The 21414-nt window shown below is 35.1% G+C and overlaps 3 protein-coding genes across 3 annotated transcripts; 2 read left to right on the forward strand and 1 right to left on the reverse strand.

The window, feature by feature from the left end:
* The first annotated feature begins 410 nt into the window (after positions 1 to 410).
* Positions 411 to 3764, forward strand: LOC121256050 (pentatricopeptide repeat-containing protein At3g23020). The gene has a single exon (XM_041156668.1). The coding sequence runs from the start codon at positions 642 to 644 to the stop codon at positions 3222 to 3224; it is 2583 nt and encodes an 860-aa protein (XP_041012602.1). The 5' UTR covers positions 411 to 641; the 3' UTR covers positions 3225 to 3764.
* An 805-nt stretch (positions 3765 to 4569) lies between these two features.
* On the reverse strand, positions 4570 to 6404 carry LOC121256060 (CBL-interacting serine/threonine-protein kinase 4-like). Its single transcript, XM_041156680.1, is given in 2 exon segments — positions 4570 to 6155; positions 6158 to 6404. Coding segments are annotated over 2 exon segments (1443 nt in total). The 5' UTR covers positions 6375 to 6404; the 3' UTR covers positions 4570 to 4929.
* Positions 6405 to 12783: 6379 nt separating this feature from the next.
* Positions 12784 to 13951, forward strand: LOC121239570. Its single transcript, XM_041136840.1, has 2 exons — positions 12784 to 13091; positions 13671 to 13951. The coding sequence occupies exons 1-2, from the start codon at positions 12963 to 12965 to the stop codon at positions 13770 to 13772; spliced, it is 231 nt and encodes a 76-aa protein (XP_040992774.1). The 5' UTR covers positions 12784 to 12962; the 3' UTR covers positions 13773 to 13951.
* Positions 13952 to 21414: the final 7463 nt, after the last annotated feature.

The raw sequence follows: 21414 nt of genomic DNA on the forward strand, positions 1-21414 counted from the left end.
CTTCCTGACAAATTCCTTGGTTACGACGCATTATCACAGCTTTATTCGTAAATGTAATTATGTAGAGATAAATTGAGATAAAAATTTAAAATTAAATAAAATATTATTAAAATATTATTTTTATTTTGAAATTTGAAAATATTGAATTGTTTATTTTATTTTATATATAAATTTAAGAAAGAGATTCGTTTGTTTTGATAAATGAGATGTTGAAAGTTAAATAAAATATTATTAAAATATATTTTTTTAATATTATTTTTATTTTAAATTTTATTTTAAATATTTTTATTTTAAGATTTGAAAATTTTAAATTATTTATTTAATTTTGTATAAAAATTTAAGAAAATTATAAAAATTAAAAGAGATGAGGTAAGAGATATAAAAACAACGACCTAGATCACGTTGTGGCGTCTTGGGATCGATATCACGTCAAAGCATATCGCCTCAACTGCGGATTTTACTGGACATCTCAACATTCCATCATATATTCTTTTGAAACACTGACCTGAACGAACGAACAGAAGACCATTCCAATACTTCCGAGAAGGTGAATTACCGCCACTAGTTCCCGAAACTGTGTTGCTTTTTTAACAATTCTCGACATTTTCTTCAAAATATTTGGCACACACCCTTTAGTGGAAATGCTTGTGAAGTTCCAGCTTTTAGATAACAATTGCCTCCACATATTGGCTTCCTCGAGGACCTCACCCAGCATCGGTGTCTCAGTTTCGCCACTAGACCAAGTTGAGCTCATTACCAAGAAACACGGAGAACAAAGACTACTTAAATGTCCGAATGGAGAATCCAAAAGTTTTGGTGGAGTTCACAGAAAAACTGGTGTTATTCATGGGCCCGGATTGAAGGAACAGAGTTCGGCGAATAACCCAGATAGAAAGCAGAGAAGGGGCACGCGGGATAGTGATAGAGTTGGGGAAAGGGGGGATTTTCAGGTTAAATTTAGGTTGGGTTGTGAAAATGGATTATTGGAGAAAGCGCATTCTAGGTGTTCGAAAAAATGGGTCGCCTACGGTGGATGTATTCCAGCGATATTACAAATGTTGGATTTGGTTCAGGATTTGGACGAGGCTTTGAGGCCATGGGAAGACAAGATCGGTAATAAGGAAAGGAGCATAATTTTGAAGGAGCAGCGGAGTTGGAAGAGGGCCTTGGAGATTTTTGAGTGGTTTAAGAGAAAGGGTTGTTATGAACTAAATGTGATTCACTATAACATTATGCTTCGGGTTCTTGGGAAAGCACAAAAGTGGAACCATGTTGAGAATTTGTGGGATGAGATGAAAGTTAAGGGAATTGTGCCGATAAATTCTACATATGGAACTCTGATTGATGTTTATAGCAAAGGTGGGCTTAAGGAAGAAGCTCTTCTTTGGCTTGAGAGGATGAACAAACAGGGGATAGTACCTGATGAGGTCACTATGGGGACTGTTATTCAGTTGTATAAGAAGTCAGGAGAATTTCAAAAGGCCGAGGACTTTTTCAAGAAGTGGTCAGCCTTTGAAGCTTTGAGGAACGAGAATAGTACTGCTACAACTACTACTGAAGTGGGGAGTGCTTTGCATTCCCATCGTAGTTTGAGCTCACATACGTATAATACATTGATAGACACATTTGGGAAGGCCGGGCAACTTAAAGAAGCATCAGAGACTTTTGCGCAGATGCTCAAGGTTGGGATAGCTCCAAACACAGTAACTTTCAACACAATGATTCACATTTGTGGCAACCATGGCCAACTAGACGAGGTGGCTTTGCTGATTCAGAAAATGGAGGAGCTCCGATGCCCACCTGACACAAGAACGTATAATATTCTCATTTTCCTTCATGCTAGGCATGATGATATAAAGATGGCAGCAAACTACTTTGATAAGATGAAGGAGGCTCACCTCAAGCCAGACATTGTGAGTTACCGCACCCTCTTGTATGCTTACTCAATAAGGCATATGGTTCCCCAAGCTGAAGACCTGATATCAGAGATGGATGGAAGGGGGTTTGAGATTGATGAGTACAGTCAATCAGCTCTTACGAGAATGTACATAGGAGCTGGGATGCTTGAGAAGTCATGGTTATGGTTCAGGAGGTTTCATCTTGCAGGGAATATGAGTTCTGAGTGCTATTCTGCTAATATTGATGCATATGGTGAGGGTGGCCATATTTTGGAAGCTGAAAAGGTTTTCATTTGTTGCAAAGACAAAATGAAGCTGAGTGTCCTTCAGTTCAACGTGATGATTAAAGCTTATGGGATAGGAAAGCACTATGATAAAGCCTGTAAGTTGTTTGATAGAATGGAGAGTTATGGGGTGTTTCCAGACAAATGCAGCTATATTTCTTTAATTCAAATTTTGGCTAGCGCTGATATGCCTCACATAGCAAGACCCTATCTGAGGAGGATGCAGGAAGCAGGACTTGTAAGTGATTGCATCCAATATTGTTCTGTGATCTCAGGCTTTGCAAAATTAGGTCAACTGGAAATGGCAGAGGAACTATACAAGGAGATGATCAGATTTGATGTACAACCCGATGTTATAGTTTATGGGGTAATGATAAATGCTTTTGCTGACATTGGAAGTGTCAAAGAAGCCATCGGTTATGTTGATGCAATGAAAAGCGCAGGTTTGCCTGGAAATACGGTTATATATAACTCCCTGATTAAGCTTTATACCAAAGTTGGCTACTTGAAGGAAGCAGAAGAAATATACAAAATGCTGCTATCATTAGAGGAGGGTCCAGCTGTATATTCTTCGAATTGCATGATTGATCTTTATTGCGAGAGATCTATGGTTAAACAAGCAGAAGAGATTTTTAACAGCTTGAAGAGAAAGGGGGATGCAAATGAATTTACTTTTGCAATGATGTTGTGCATGTACAAGAAAATTGGGAGGCTTGAAGAAGCCATTCAAATCGTTAAACAGATGAGAGAGCTGGGACTTCTAACAGATCTGTTGAGCTACAATAATGTGCTTGGGTTGTATGCAATGGATGGCAGGTTCAAGGAGGCAGTGGAAACCTTCAATGAAATGATAGAAGCTGCTATTCAACCCAACAATTGTACATTCAAATTACTTGGAGTTGTGCTTGTGAAGTGTGGAGTTCCAAAGCAAGCTGTTGGAAAGCTGGAAGTAGATATGAAGAAGGATGCTCAGAGTGGTTTGCAGGCATGGGTGTCAACTCTCTCGTCTGTGGTTGGAGTGGATAATTATGAAGACATATAGTTACTTCATCCTCGGCCGGTTTTTTCAATAGGGCTATATGATTTAAGGTTGCAATTCACAAGTGTAAAGCTGGAAATCAATTGTGATGTTGAAAATGTCGAGGATCCCATATTCAACATGTGAACGTAAATTTATCTGAAGGGCCTAGAAGGGACCAGAAAGAAGCCCAACAAGTACATGTATGGAGGCTATGTGGGGAAACGCATGGCCTGTTCTTTGTAGAAGAAATGGCCTTGTATAGAGTTGATTGTCTGCACAGTGGATGTATAGCCAACCCCCAAGTGGTTAGAAAAAGGTTTCGTTGAGTCAAATCGGGCGTTTTGTAAGTCCACCTGTATGATAAACCTACACAACAGGATTAAGTAGTAAAGGATGCCAATGGTATGGTCTGATGGTTTTAATATTTGCCGGCTAGGCATTTGACATGTCTCTCCTTGCTAGCATTTTTGCATAGAAATCTCAGATTCGTCTGAATATTATTTGACTGCGATTTCTACTTTCTCTGGATATGGCCGGGAAATAGATTACATATTTGCACTAGATAAAATGGAGTATTTATCTGTATTTTGCCCGTCTTCAAGCTTTAGGATCCTCTCCATTGTTTTTAGCTGTACCGAGCAGGTTTTGAGTGATTAAGCTGTGGATCATGCCATTGAGATGGGAATTGCTAATTTTCTGTAACAGTCGTACTGCTTTGTAGCAACCGTGGCAGCTTCTTAACATCCCGCGTGAGCAGCGAAGTTTGTATATTAATTTGCAGAAAGTGTCAGTACATGGTTTCTCTGTCAATCTCTCTTTTGATTCATGTTATCATGTCCCGGATCTTTCATAATCTGGAATCCTTATTTGAATATTATAAGAAGCGTGGCACCAGTTAGTAAATCGCTTACGTCAGTGTGTTGGCTTGAAAAATCTGATTAGTAACATCCTAGTAGCTTTCTGTCTCCATTGCTCCGTTCTACTACGATTTCCTTTTGTAGCACTAATGTATAGACATCTGAAACTGGATTACGCATATTCCATCCTTGCATCCGTGCATTCCTTTACATACCTGAGACTTGCTTTTTCATAAAAACCCAAGTTGTTTTCCTTCATGCAGCAGACCCCAAGTATGTTTGCTACTGAAACTGCGACACATTTTAATCGGCAACTTTGATTGACCACAATAAGTTCTAAAGGATAATCGTACTATTATTGTTTGTTATATATATGGAGGACTTAAGTAAAGGGGGGAGCAAGACATCTGAAGAACTACTCTCTTTTACACTCGAATTGCACATATATATGCTGACTTCGCCAATTCTTTTGCTGATCTTACCTGTACTGACACAGGATTGCTAGTACATTTCTGAGAACATATACATGAAATATATGCCAAACATATTTGTACAAAAGTAGGCCACAGCTCTGCAAATACAAGGAAGGATTCGTGTTTGATTTGGAAAAGAAAAATGGCCTCCAACATTAACAAACAAGTTGCAAAAGGCTAAAGCAACACAGAGAAAAGAGAACTATTACTATTCTGATGCTAAAGATGATTTTCAGTGTCCGAGAAACAAATCTTAAGCTATTCATCAATCCAATCCAACACCTACAACCTTAACTGAATATTTTTCATGTACATAGATCCAACCGTCCATGTTCCCCATCCCAATCATCCTATAGCTCAAACGCATGCAACTAATTCCCCCGCAGAAAATTAAAATTAACCATCCCCACCATTAACATTATCGCTGTGCCAAGCAACAACAATGTCTTGAAGCCCAGCCTTCAAGTCTCCCCACTGATTAAGTTCCTCAAACTCCACCCCACCCTCGATCACCTTAACCTCACCCAACACCAACTCGGTCGCGATTTCTGACACTCCAATCAACAAAACCACCCTCCCTTTCCCCAACCCTAAACTACTCCCAGCCTTCCCTTCCTCTACTTTATATCCTAATCTCCCACCCACCTCCCTCACTCTCTCTATCACCACCTCCCCGGAAACCTTCGAGGTGAACCGCTTCTCTTTCCCAGTAGTCCGGCTCGACGTCGTTTCAAACAGCCCCGACAAGTCCAGCCCTGACGACAACGATATTATATCGAACGCGTTCATGCTTGTCAATTTTTCGTATTTGCAGTTACTGGCTGAATTGAATAGACTCTGGTTTTGGGATCTATCTCGTAACGACTTCTTGAACCATGCGTTCTGCATGAGAGCTTCGATGCCCATTCTCGTGTCGGGGTTCGGATCGAGGAGCTGAAAGATCACGTAGCGCGCCGGCTTGGAGAACCAGGCCGGGAACTGATAGTCTCGGTGGTGAATCTTCTTGTACATGGCTACGATATTGTTATCGTCGAATGGGAGGTACCCTGCGAGTAACACGAAGAGGATGACCCCGCAAGACCATGCATCGGCTTTGGAACCGTCGTAGCCGCGCCGGCGGACTACCTCGGGGGCCGTATAAGCCGGGGTGCCGCACGCCGTATGGAGCAATCCGTTCTTGAGCTGCTCGGGGAGAGCCGAGAGCCCGAAGTCCGAGACCTTCAGGTTGCCGTCTTTGTCCAGGAGGAGGTTCTGAGGCTTCACGTCGCGGTGGGCGACGCCGTTTTGGTGGCAGAAATGCAGCGCCGATACCAGCTGCTGGAAGTACCGCCGCGCGGACGGCTCAGCCAGCTTGCCGCGACGCGAGATCTTGGAGAACAGCTCACCGCCCGTGGCGAGCTCCACGACGAGATAGATCTTGGTCTTGGTGGCCATGACCTCGAGGATTTTGAGGATGTTGGGGTGGTCCTGGAGGCGACGCATGGCCATGATCTCTCGGATTATCCGTGGTTCCATGGCGGCGTCGACGGTTTTGGACTTGTCGATGATCTTCACGGCCACAGCTGTGCCGTCCACTATTGACCGTGCTTCGTACACCTTGGCGAAGCTGCCTCGTCCAGTAACCGCCCCAATTGGTACTTCCCCAGTAGGGTAGTGGTGTTGGATGCTGGTGATGGTGTTGGGGGAGGCGCAACCCCTGGTTCCATGGCTCGAGAGGCCGAGAGAGAGAGAGAGAAAGAGAAGGGAAAGAACCCAAGAGATGCACGGTACGGATTTGAAGAATGGCGGTGATTTTGCTTATATATAGCGTAACGCAGTTGGAGCTGGCTAGCAACTGGCATTTGCTCGGATCCAGGCGAGGTAGTTCTACTTAATTTCCTAAACTACCCCTTAGTTTGCTCTTGATTCTATCACTCGTCTTTATAACTGTTTGTATTATAAATCGCCCCGTTAATGGTGTCTCCATGAATGGCTCTTTAATTTCTATATTTAGGGATTGGATCCTTCTACTGTGCCGACCATGTACCCCAGTTCAATTTCATTTTTTTAATATTTTTAAACAGTTAAAAAAAATAAAATTCACTTTCCAATAATCAAATTTGCACTTCACGATACGTACAGCTCAAGGTTTTTTTGTTTCTTAATTTTTGTGTGCTGAATCGGATTTGATTAGACTGGTATCCCCCTTCTATGGTAAATAATGCTCCAATTTTTCTTGAATTTGTGATTGATCATAAGATATCTATATTTTATTTTTGGATACATCAATATTGTATAACTATTTTGTAATTTGGTAATAAGTTTTTGTAAATAAAAAAAAAAAAACAAACCTCAATGAAATGAGACAACTAAGTGTTAAATAAATAAAAAATAATAATTGTAGTTACGAATATGCAAGCACATAATTATTTTAAAAAAAATAAATAAATATAAAATTTATATAAAAAAAATTTTAATTTTTTAATAGTAGACTTTATTTTTTTTAAAATAATTATATATTATTTATGTATTCTATGATTATATTTAATATTACTTTACGTAAATATAGATAGAAAAACAAGGGAGGAGTTTGTCGAGCTCATTCTATTTTCGAAGGGAAAGGCCTTTTTTTTTTTTTTTTCTTTCAAGTTGGGAGAAATAAACAAAATAAACAAAGTGAAAATCAAATCGAAACTCGAAGGAAAAGGACGGTGTGTGAAAGGGATTGGCGCTAACAATTAAGGCATTAAAGCCAAACTGAAAGTCGGCATCTACTTGCAGGAACCCAAAATATCATCTCTGTTGGGACAAAAAAAAAAAAAAAAAAATCTTTTGTGTTTTTTTAAGCCCACAAAAACGAGACTTTTTACTATTCTCTCATAAATATATACCAATGTTAGTGGAATATGCAAATCAATGAAATCATGAATCTAGTCGATCATTAACTGTCCATCACTATACCACGTTTGCTTACCTATTCATAGATATTATTTTTTTAGCGGACTATTTTGAGCCTCAATTTAATTTTTAAAAATATTTTTAATTTCTATCATCTTATTTTATCATTATAATTTTTTAAATTTTTTATATATAATATAATAAATAATTTAATTTTTTTAAATTTTAAATAAATTTAATATTAAAAAATAATATTTTATTTAACTTTTAATTTTTATTTCAAATCTTAACTTATTGTACAAACCTCCCAGCCAACCGGCTGCTCTGGCTCTCTCTCCATTGTGATTCAACTTTCTACTCCAAGTTGTCTCCGAAATTTCACAGGCTATGCGCAGAAATTTCATGTTTTTCTTTTTTTTTTTTTGGCCATTTTTTGCACGGGGTCAAAGGGTGGAAGTCGGGAGCCGCCATAGTGGCGTTTCAGTCATTTCGTGTGAGACCAAGGGTATTTGCAATTGCGTAGTAGTTTCATCACTCTCCCAAGGTGATGCGGGTCGTAGAATAGTCGAGGCGCTGAGAGCTTACATAGGAAGAAGGGTGCTCCAGGTTTCGCAACTCGCAATTCCCAAGGCGTGAGATACGAAGTGTCTCTGTTGTATCTTAAAACCTGGACGAGGTTGTTGCATTCAACAGTTGACGGCGGAAAACCTGCCACGTCAATAACTCATGACCCATTCTTAAGGGATTGGGTCCTCACAGAAGTCAAGTGTTCCGAGTACTGACAAATTGAGCGCGCATGCTACTCTACGCACCTAACACAAAAAACCAACAATTAATTGAGGTGTAGGGCCCTAGGAGCTAAGGAAAAAATATATATTATTACCTTTCAATAATAATTTACAATATACAATTAAAAGTTAAAACATATAAACAGCTTTCTAATTAAATATTGATTACAAAACATCATAATTACCAAAAAAATTATATTTATAAGTTAAAAGTAAATACATATTTATATGTCATAATTTGATTCAAAAATTAAAATAAAATTTGAATTATATAAATTAAATTTTATCGTTTAAATGATGCACTAATGATATATGTCATGCAAATCGAGAACTTGGTCAATTTTTATTAGTTTCCATCTTGTTGGACAGTTGACAGACTAGTTCTCCATCGATTTCAGCCGGTTTCGCTATCTAGCTGCCCGTTATGGTCGGTTAATACTTGATATGAAGAATCAACAAAAAAGTATGTGTTAAGCAACTAGATCTAGCACACATACTTAAACATAAAATAACTCAATTGCCAAATTGTCAAGATGTGTCGTGCATTGAAGATTAGGTGCATGCAATGCAATCGTTGGATGGACAACCTTTTGGTATGTATCCATACAGCTTCTATTCATTTCTTCCTCCAACAAGAGGTTATCGTGTATGTATATATATATATATATATGCGCCTGTGTGTATGCATGTAAAGAGTTTTGAACCAGAGACTTTGTATATTCATATCAGTACTACTTGATATATGCTATATATATTTTTTCTAAAGTGTAATCGAATCTATGCGACGTCTAATATTCGTGGCTTAACGGTTATTGGCTGTTTGTCCATAAATACGAGACTTCTTCTTTAAGCCGTAGAGTGAGTCGATAATTGGAGGAATGGGCCCTTTTCTCCACTAACCTAGGGAAGTGATTTATTAGAATTGACATCCATATCATATCATGTCGTTTGGATTTTTTTTTCCTTTAAAAAAAAAAAGAAAAATAAACAGAGATATAGAAGTATTCGTAAATGAATATTTTTTTTGGAAGAGTTGAAAAAGAAAAAAAGGGTTTGTTTAGGGAGCAAATAAATGATTGTGACCTTTGATAAGGGCTAGGGGTTCATTTACAATCGTTGAAAATTAATGTGAGAGAGAGAGATAACTTTATCTTGGCTTCTTTTGCATAAAGAAAGGGAAGCCATTGACGTTATCAGGCGGGGATATTTGCAAAAGCAGCATATGTACAGAGAATCACGTGATAAGTTGACGGGGTTTCTGTGCAGAGAATATACCATGCATTGCTGATTGAATATTACAATGAAGACCACTGCTACTCTGTCGCTCAGTGTAATCCGTTGCAGCTTATCACTTGTTAAAATCATCATTTTATTTTATTTTTTAATATTTTTATTCATATATTTTTATCATTTTAAAATATTTTAAAAAGTAAAAAATATCAATATATTAACCGACACTTTCTTATTAAGTAAAAAAAATTATAATATATGAGATGTTAAAATAAGAGACAAATTAAGACTCGTTTGTTTTTAGAGATAAGATGAGATGAGATGAGATTAAAGTTAAAAAGTTAAATAAAATATTGTTAAAATATATTTTTTAATATTATTTTTATTTTGGGATTTAAAAAAGTTGAATTGTTTATTTTATTTTGTGTGAAAATTTGAGAAAGTTGTAATAATGAAATGAGATAAAATGAGATAAGATGTTTCTTGAAAACAAACGAGTCATAAGTTGATAAAGTAGCATATTTCTTCCGATTAATTTACCCACCGATGCACCCTCCACTTGCACTCCTAGTGGTTTTGGAAAGCTATAGTTTACTTCACGAAAATTATGTTCTAATGATTAAAAAAGAAAAAATCTAAATCCGTGTGGTACAATGCAAGTGGGGATTTTGTATTCTATTTTTTGGGCCATAGACCTTGTCATTTTGATTGGACAATGCCATCCATTTGGACCACTAAGAACAAGTTATTAGATGCTATCGTGCCTCGTTGGGTCACTGGGTAGAGAGTATTTTATATTATTTCTTATATCAATGTCACACTTTTTTTTATTCACAGAAAGGAGCTAGGGATCATAACAATTTAGGTTGTATTTAAATGTTGAGTTAAGTTCAGTTAAGTTTAATTTTTTTTATAAATAATAGTGAATTAAGTAATGAAAAAAGTTATATGAGACCTATATAAATTAAGTTTAAAGTATATTTAGATGTTAAGATGAATTTAATACTTTTTATGAAAAATTAAAAAAGGTTATGGATCCCACGTATAAAGATATTTTAAATTGACAAATGTTATAGGTTTCATGTGTAAGAAAGTTTTGAGTTAGAATGAATTTAATAATTTTAGAGTTGAATGTTTAAATGTTAGAATTAGTTTAAAATTAAATTAAACTCAATTAAGCTCAGCTGAATTTAGATATCAAATGCAGCCATAAAGTTGATGTTTATTGGCCGAAGCTAGAAGAAAATTACGAAGAGACAGACATGAAGCTGATTAATCTAAAGCTCATGTTTATTGGCCGAAGCAAGAAGAAGATTATGAAAAGACATGATTTACTATCATCCAACAATTTCACACTTTTAAAGAAACAACTATATATATGTTTAAGCCTACTTTTTGTACGATAAACGACAAGCTGAACAAAACAAGGAGCCCGATCAGTTTACTGCCGAGGCATATATCTAAGCTATTTAAAACTGGTTAAATTTAGAGATTTTCATGGCGACTTTCATAACAAATGAAGAATGTATACAGACTCTTACATTCCATAAATTTATTAAAGTTAGTTTTAAATTAGGGGTAAAAAATAGGTTAGCCTGTTCGTTTCTATCCCAAAACCAAACTGAACTGACTGATTCGTTTGGCCTCGGCCGAGCTACGGTTAATTCATTGTTTTGAGTCGCCGGGGTGGAAATTGGCGAAACGATGCTCACAAGGAGAATTGCTGGTCTACAATTCTAGACCGTCATTTTATATAAACATAAATTAAAATAAATAAAAATAAAAATATATAATCTATTGGTTAATTAGTTTAAACTTTGTGCAAATCGAAAACCGAGTTAATTTTTATCGGTTTCCACCTTGTTGGACCGTTAATCGACCGGTTTTTCATCAGTTTTGGCCAGTTTTGATATTCAGCGGCTTGTTACGGTCTGTTAATACTTAGTATGGAGAATTAACAGAAAAAAAAAAGAATGTATTAAGAAACCGGATCTAACACAAAATAATTTCGAGATTTCTCCAAGCCTATTAAAAATAATTTCTCATGATAACTATAATGCATTGATATAATTATATATCTATCTAAATCATTATATATCTTATCTTCTAATTAATTTCAGGCATAGACCTACCCTTTTTTAATGGATTGAGATGCCAATATTCATGTGCCTCGTTTGACCACTCGGGATGGAGTATTATATCTGTGCATATCAATGTGACACTGTTAGATAAATTAACAACGTACGCGAAATGCTTAATATTATTGTACAAGAAGAGAAGACTGGCTAACACCAAAAACAATGAGCTTCGAGTAAAACCATTTGCTTTGCTTAATTCCAGATTTTCAGGTATTCTAAGAATACCTTATTACTATTTATTATTTTATTATTATTTTTTATATATTTTTTTTATTATTATTTTTTTATTATTATTCACAAAATATCTCTAAATATCTCACTACTCAAGCACAACCTTATCTCAAGCCAAATTGATAAAGCACTTGACTGCTCAAAATTTTGTACTTCATTTTGATGGGGATATTTGACGAAGAGAAATTCTATTTGTAATTTCTACTTAGAGACTGTTTGTCCAGACTCTTTATTAAATGAAAAAAAAAATATTATTTTAAGAGAGATAATTTTATAATTTTAAAAAATTTTAAAGATAAAATTATCCAGATTTATATTGCAATCCTTCAATAGTGACTGTACCTAGCAACTAAGGCATTTGAACTTTTTGGCCAATCTTGTGAAGTTGCTTTGCATTTTTTACGCAACTTTAGGACTGCTTTCCAAATTGTGTATGGTTCAAGTAACCCTTTTAATTTGACACTGTCCAATCACAATGCACGGTTTAGGCCTCTTTTGGATGAGAAAAAAATTTATTCGTTATCTATTTTCTTATCATCCTCTCATCATTTTATTATTTATTTTTTTTATCATTCATCATTTTATGATATGGTATTAGATGATAGGTTCATAAGTAAAATATAATAAATAGTTTCCAACCATTTAATATCACATCATGAAATAATAAAAAGATGACGAGAATTGAAATGACGAATAACATTACTCTAAATATATGGTTAATATTTCGTTGACAAGACATATAATTTGGTTTGATACAAACGAATAAAAAAAAATTGAATATTTTTTAAAAACGATAAATGCTGAAAGTATTTGATTAAAAATAATCGAAGTTGAAGAACTGCATCACTTTTGAGACCTAGGTAGAAGAAGGCCCAGATTTATCATGGATGAATAGGATCCTAAAAGTTGAGCCCACTAAATCTGTTAGAGCTCATCTTAGTCGGCCCAATCTCGTAGCTGCACTCGTAACTCAGAAGCACCCACGTCGCCAAGGTTTTGTCCTCATCCTCGGCTTCACAAACCCTGCACCGCACTACCGCAGTGCAGCTCCTCTCTCTCTCTAGGCGAAGCATTTTTCTAGACTTTCGGGTTGCGGGAGTTGAATTAAATTTTTCCACGAAGTAGTTTTCGTTTAATTTAGTATTGGTATTTTGGCGGTGGAAAAATGTCCTCTCTGGGAACTTCGAAGGGAGTCCTTGAGATCGCGAAGTTCGGGATCTATGTTTCCGTGCCGATCGTTCTTATGTACGCCTTCGCTAACAATACTAAGAATCTTCAGAAATTTATGGGAAATGTAAGCCCCCCCTTCTTTCTTTCACTGTCTGAATGTTTTTGTACATGGGTTTGTTTTTGGACTTTTCTTTCCAGTTTACGGATCAGAATTTGATTAGTTTGCGAGAAAGCAGTCGTGGTTTTATGGGAACTTTGTCTTGTGTTGTAGGAATTGCTGAAATCTTCGATTGTATAGCATTATCAAAAACATTTATCACTGTTTATGGTAGGTGGTACTGCTTGTGTTTCAGAATCAACAATTTCTGTTTTAAGTTTTGCAAGAATTCAACTTGTTATACGATGTAAAAAATGTCCTCTTTACTGATAGTTGGTAATATATATCAATTCACATGCAGTTTATGTGTGCGCGTGATATAGAGGAGTCCTTTTTGCATAATTTGGTAGTTTAGCTTTGGGCTTAATATTACTCGAAAAATACATAATCCTTTTCAGCGAAATTTCACGAAGAGATTGGGTTATCCCATTGAGATGTGGTCATACTGTATAGGCTTTTATGGTTTTTGTTTTTTGGGGGGGGGGGGTGTTGTTCTTGATATATTGTCAACGGCCTACATTATTGTTGATTATTTTTGGTGTGAAGCGTTCTTATGTAGTGTATCCCCCTGAGGGACCAAGGCCTCCCTCGCCAGAGGAACTAAGGGAGATGGCCCGTGAACTAGCTCGCAAGAACAAAAACCGCTGAATGTTCTTTGGATTTGTGAGTGACCATTTGTATCTGTTCTGTTCAGTTGTATTACTAGTGCCTCTTAAAAAGTCATAATACATGTAATATGCGAAAATGGACCCTGTGGAGTTCATTTTTGAAGTAGAATAATTTGTATGGTTTTCTTTTTCTTATTGTTTATAAATCGCTTTCGTTTATATTTTTATTGGCTTAAGAGATGTATGTTTTTCTTCATGGGCAAAGCTGAGGGACTTGGTGAAAGAATTCTTGCATAATAATGCAATCATTCTAATGGAACCCACCCATGAAATCTGTATACCTCAAAGATCTGCATAATTTCACAGCAATCTCATGCTGAAGCTATATGAAATAGGGAGCTTTCTGTAACTAGCTTGAAATTGGTGAGCTTGGAAGTCAACTGTGGAACTTCAGAAACAAAAACTTTCTGTGACTAATTGTGAGTGAGAAGATGTGGTAAACTTTTAAGTTATACTTGTTTCTGTTGGGAAGCTGAAAAACATTTTGATGTGATATTCAGTTGCCCCGTATATAGTTTACTACCAACGTATATAGTTTACTGCCGCTGCAACTGAGTCTGTCTCTAATTTTGTCTTATTAAATCAGATTTGACTCTAATTCTTGTATGAAAAATTCTTCTCATCAGTCATTATTTACCACCCATACCTTATACTCTATGAAAAATACCCCCACATCCTGTAAAAAATTATAGGTGTGGGGTGTGGAAGTGAATAATAGTTGATGTATAGCATTCCTCGGTAAGAGAAACGATGTAGTACAGTTGAACTAACCTTTTATATCAAACACTTAGTGTATGTTTGTGTGTCAAACACATCATAACCTATCTCAGGCCAATTATTGATGAGATCTACTATCTTTTCAACTTTTTATAAAATGTTAAACATATCTTAACTTATTTCATACGTTCAAAAACATATCTCAACATATTTTATACATTCAAACACATCTTAATGGGACTCACAATACACTTCTATTCATAAATCAACTCAGCACCCAAACGCAACCTTAAAGATAGCCCTTATAAAATGTCACATCAATTGGTGTAATTAAAGATGACGAAAATTAGGATATTGAAAAATAGTTCCCAACAAAGTAATTATAAGATCTTATAATAGTGTGATAAGCTAATGAATATTATGATAAATTCTTTTTTTGATAAGTAATATTATGATAAATTCTACTGGAATGAAAGAAAATTTCTATAATTCTCCTTTTGAAACAAAAGATTATGTTTTAATTTGCATTTTTGTAGACTTCTAATAAAATGCCTTTGTAAGATTTGAAGAAGAATAAGTGTTTGTTTGGAAAGTAAGATGAGATGAGAATTTTGTGAATAGTATTCAAATGGTTTGAGTTAAGATGTTTTATTAGGTTTTGGGAAAGATGGGAGAAAAAGTTAAATAAAAATATTATAAAGTTAAAATATTGTTAAAATATAATTTTTATTTTCGAATTTGAAAAAGTTATTTAGAAGTTTGAAAAAATAGTAATGATTAAATGAAAAAGTTAAATATTTGAAATTGAAAAGAGAAATTCTTAAGGCCGGTCTGGTTGGTTTTCACACAAAAACAGCCTGCCACTTATATAGTTACACGTATGCATTCCATCATATATATCCTAAACCAGCAAACATTAGAAAACTGATTTCAAACAGAGAAATCATCGCACCCCCATTCATCCCTTGTCCCTCGCATAGGCCTTTGTCCCTCGCATCATACCAAATCGCAACCCTGAATCGCACCCACCCCCTTTCGTGTCTCGCACCATACCAAATCGCAACCCCGAATCGCACTCACCCCCCCAAATCATAACCTCTAGGTCGAAGCTCAACCCGAAGGAAATCAATCGCACCCCCTTTGTTGAAGCTCAACTCGAGATTGCAGGTTTGAGATGGTTTCATTATGATTTTGAGTTTATTCTCTATACTTGATGATTTGAGATTGTGGGTTTGAGATGATTTTCACTGTGATTTTGAATGGATTATGATTTGATTGTGGGTTAATTGTGAATTTGGGTTTGATTGTGGGTTGATTTTGGTTTGATTGTGAATTTTGGTTTGATTGGGTTTTGATGGAGAGGAGATGGAGACGATCGATGGAGATGGGGGAGATCGGCGATAGAGATGCATCGGACTGAGATGGTTGAGTCAGTGTCGAACTGAGATGCTTGCGTCTGCGTCGGCGTCTGTGTCGGAGTTGGTATCAGACTGAGGGCAGAGAGAGCAGTGAGGAAGAGAAGGCAGATGACAATGGAAATGAGGAAAAGAAGGCTAACACATATGAATTGATTGTCTGTGGTGGGGTGTATTTCTCTTAGAGTGTTTTTTTCCAATATGGCTTGAGATGAATGGAGGCTGTTTTTATGAGAAAATCAATCCGACAGGTGTGAAGCGGTTCTTAATTGAAAAGTATTTATGTTTATAAAATTATGTTTAGGAAAAAAAATTAAAAAATTTTTTGAAGTAAAAACAAGATTATCTCACTTATCAAACAACCCAATCACCCAGGCACACTCATTGATATGGCGCATTCTTCGAAGAAATATTCTTATACTATGTTGGTTTGAAATTCGTGTACCTAATTTCCTGAAGCGTGGGACATTGAAGTTGTTTCATTGTTTTATTGTAGTTGCAACAAACTATAGAGCATTCCTAATGGGACGTGTATAATATTTTCTTTATAATACATCTCAAAATTTATTGTTTCTATTTTAACTAATCATTTTTATAATATAATATACATTAGCTTATCTGTTTTTCTTTATATCATTTAAATATTTTTTTAATTAATTTATTAATTTCAAATATTCTTTCTAACTACAAATGACTTTGCAATATCTCCATATATATATATTCTTTTATATTTTCAATATCTATTCATATACAATATAATATTATTTCTTCCTATATATACACAAAATTTTAAAAAAATTATAAGCAAAAAATGGAAAATGAAATCAAAAAATGAAAAAAATGTGACTATATTATGAGAAAAAAAATTAGAAATACTAGAACGATCATTTCATTCCTAGGTACGCATGTAGCAAAATATTGAAGCCCATTTCATCTAGCAAATGTTAAAAAGAAGATAAAGAGAAATGAATAAAAAAAAATTGCATGGATGAAATTTAGCGGGACCACCATAGTAAAAAAATAAAAATAAAAATAAAAATAAAAATAAAAATAAAAATAAAAAACATGATCCATTGGAGCTCTTTTTTGGACAAAAAATGATTATTTTGAATATACATGCATGTAAAATACATGATCCATTGGACCAAATCACCAGAGTGTTCTCAGATAACTTGAAGTAATAGAAAATAATATTAATAATGATTCGAGAAATATGCAGTCAACATGCAGTAATTATTGAAAGAGTAATATTATATCATGGAAACGTTTAAGAGTCGTGTAATTGTTTTGAAAGAGAATGAGGTTAATTATTAATTTTTTTTTTCATATGAATTTTACATTTATTCATTTTTTTAAAAAAGATTGCATGGCAGTACTTGTGCATTCTATGAATATAGATATTATTTCTTTTATTTAAAAACAAAAACAGAAGAAGAAAAATTATTCAGGATGATCATCTTTCACGTATAATACCTAACCTAGCCTGGGCATATAAACCAATTAATATATATAGATCATGTTATTGCGAAGATGTGGTAGCTAGGGAGCATTGGCAATGGCTAGTCTAAATTTTAATTAAAATTTGAGGTTTTGGTTAAACTCACTAAATATGGCTTTGGTTTTTCATTTACTGTAGCTTATAACTTGATTTAAAATTTGGCTAATCCAATGCAATTGATTTTGAGAAAATTTAGTCAAAATTTGGACTTGACTGACATTTGGTTAGTACAATACTAGTGCTCTTAGAGGGGTCCACGTCAAGAAGGGACTAAGGGTCATGCTTTCAATATTAATATTATAACAAAGTTTATAAATTGGGTTAGCTATAGATAATAATTGCTCACTCACCCCGTGCACGCAGCTTGCGTACGCAAACATACATGAACCTAGCTGTAGTACGTACGACGTTGTTTTGATTCTTCTCTCAAGGTGGTTGAGATCTTGTCTCCATCTTTCTTTCTTTGATTATATTTATTTCATCAGCCGTTGCTTTTCATTATTAATCTTCTTTCATTTAACAAAATGATAGATTAAATCACCGCGTTGATCATGTTTTATACGTACTTATACATACATACATATATATATATATATATACCTTATATTATATATACTTAGGGCGCTTTGATCATTTTAATTGCACATGATAGATAGCCATCTATTGTTTGGCGGGATGCGCGCGATCGAGGACATGAGAAAGGGAATGGGGAGGTAGAATCGACTCCCTATTTTATAGAGGCCGGCCGGGAAAAGGCTAGCTAGAGATCAGAGGAAATTAAAGCTGGGATGTACATGCATGTAGCTAGATCAATCCAATCCCACGCCACCATATATTTATATAAGAACTAACCCACCCACTTCGAATAAGTAATTAAAATCATGTTATATACTTACTAAAATTATATATTTATATATATATATATATATATGCTACTCATGTCATGATTTGTTATTATTAATCATTAATCCTAATTAATTCTTTTATTTAAAAATAAAAAACTAATCTAATGGTTAATAAATAATGTTACATCAACGTGTAAAGTAGTATAAATTGATAGATGTGGAATGAGAAAGTAACATATACCAAACGATCGTCGACATGATGCCTGCATGCGTCCTTCCTTCCCTTCCTCTCTCCATTAATTCCACCTCGATCTCCTACCAAACATAATCCTATAAATGTTCTATTTAAGATTCCCTTGCTTTGACCTTAAACCTAATTAATTAGCCGCTTTGACTTGTACGATGCCGAAATTTAAAAAAGCAGCTAGCAAATGATCCACAGGCTGACTTCTAAACTTACGGTCATGATGATGAACTCGAGGTCCCCAGCTTACATTTGCTTTTTTTTTTATTCTATGCAAGACATAGTTTTATTAGTATGATCTGGTGCTTTAGCTAGAGTTTTTCCCGAAATTGATAGATAGAGTAGTTGGTTTGCCGAGACAGCGTACAAATAAATTAGACTAGATAGCTAGATATTAGAATATGCAGGGGTCGGCAAACTTACCAAGTCCAAAAAGTGCTCCATCAATTACTTGTTAAGCAAGGAATCCAACCAACATTAATGCAGGTTGGACAGGCAATATTTAGCTTAGCAACACTCAACAATAAAAAATAATTAATTAAAAATTAATTAACTTTTGATCAATTTATAAATTAAAATTGATCCAGTATAGTACGTACGTACAATATATATATATATATATATATATATATATTAATATATAGTATGGAATTAGATTTCGTGTGCGGATTATTTCTTGTCTACCGGCCTTTCTAACTTGTTGTGGACGTTCCTGATGTTAGGCTCGTACCGGCCACCACAATGTTTCCTAATTACTTTCAGCTTATGCATGAGTATATATGTATATATGTGGCTCATATATACGCAGCTAGCAGCCCTTCTAATTAGCTGCCAGATCAGCGGGACGTACGACATGCATGCATGACTCCTGCGAATTGAGAACACGTACGTGACGACGTAATAATATCATGTGTGTGGTGTTCCATCCATTATCTAATTATAGGCCGGGCAGATGTGCATGCTGTATCCAACCGTGTTCGGTTCCCACAATTTACATAAATTGGTAGAGATTTGGTTGGAAGTTTGAGCATTTAAGAGACGAATGGTGCTTTGATGATCAGTTTGTTTAATGTAGCTTTCATATGAATGTGCCTCAAACGAAACGCATTTTTTTAAAAATTAGATGAAGCTGGGAGTGGGAGGCATTAATTACTTTTTTCATATATAATATATATATATATACACACACACCTGTTACCAGACCCATATATAATTTCATATCCATTTGGGCCTTCTGCGTTCACACGTCGTTGGTTGTATTCTAGAAACAGTTTTGTTACTCATCAACTTCATATATACAGTACTACAATTACTTTTATTTTATTTTATTTTTATTGTATTCTTCTTAAATTAATTGATTTCTTCTATTCATCATTCATATATCACATATTTGGCAAGGAAAAAAAAATTATGTATAATGTGTGGTATACATGAAGATGATGATCAAAAGAATTTTTCTTCTAAAAATAATGCCAAATATATATATTAATTATGCAGTTTCTGCTAGCTCTAACACATAAATGGACCTCTATAAATGAGTGGGGCCATGAGCTCTTTCCAACCGTCCTCGCTCGGCCATGGATGACCAATTTTTTCTACTTTTCTTCCACCTTCGGTATATCTTTCATTTAATTAATTTCCAATGTGAATCTGATCGGCCTAGCTAACAGATACGCTAATTCGGTTCTCAGTCAAAAGGGAAAATTAAGACACAAAGTGAATAAAGTACTATCTAATTATATCATGATATTGTTAAAATAATATTATATATGTGGATTTTGAAGTTTGAGGGAACTTGACCGGTCGACCCCCGCCCTGATGCTACCCGGCCCGGCCTTAATGATCAATATTCATAGAATTCAATTACATGAAAATATATACTTTTTTGTTTCTGTTTATTTTGTGGAAGTTTATACATGATATTTGATCGAGGTTACGGGCCCCCACTACATAAATAAATGCAGCTTCTTTAAGCTAGCTACCACTTTTAAAAGGTAACCCTTTTGTTTGATCTCAATGTTGATCATCAGTAAGCTAGCTAGTTGACACTTTTAATTTGTTCATTCTAAAGGTAAAATATGATCATGTGAAACAAGAAAGAAAGATAATATTTCCGTATCATTTTCTTAAACTAAGAGATCAGGTAAAGACAGGAGGGCGAGTGAGAGAGAATATTTCCCAAGTCACTACGGATCGGAGTACCAAACGTCCCATGAAAAAACCTAGCTCTCCTGACAAATTAAGAAACATGCATGTTCGAATATGATTGCCAAAAGATTTTCCAAAAATGTAAACATGAATCATGATCAATATAATTTGGAGCGAGCATTACACTAAACGAAGAAAAATAAATTAGAGATCAACCACAATATATATATATATATATATATATCTCTGCATGCATGCATGCATATTGTACGTACGTGTGATATAAATGGGCGCCACTTCCAAACTGTCCCCTGCATATATGTGTTATGAATGAGGCTGCTGCTCTCATTTCAGTTCATATATAGTTGGGAACGTACCGGACAGTGATCAATATATAGCTGTCTTTATTTTAATTTCTGGACGGCTACCCGCGTATATGTATATATATATCGAGTATGGACACCACCTTTTCACCGTACGTAATATATGCTTGCTTATCCCTATAATATTATATATAAATAAGCGCAAACAATATTAATGCTTAATATTATACGTACACATGAATTGCTGATAGCAGCTAGCTAGGTACTTCAATATAAGGCCATGAACATACATACATATATCTCTTTATATATATAAAGAGCCTATCAATCGAATTTTTTTTGTTTTAACGGAATTTTCTTGTTTCCATTAACTTTCTGTTAAGCCTCCGTTTGTGTCCATTTCTGTTATTTGTGTCTATTTGTATTCCATTA

This window comes from Juglans microcarpa x Juglans regia, chromosome 1D (genome assembly GCF_004785595.1).
Source record: "Juglans microcarpa x Juglans regia isolate MS1-56 chromosome 1D, Jm3101_v1.0, whole genome shotgun sequence".
In the NCBI taxonomy this organism is placed as follows: Eukaryota; Viridiplantae; Streptophyta; class Magnoliopsida; order Fagales; family Juglandaceae; genus Juglans; species Juglans microcarpa x Juglans regia.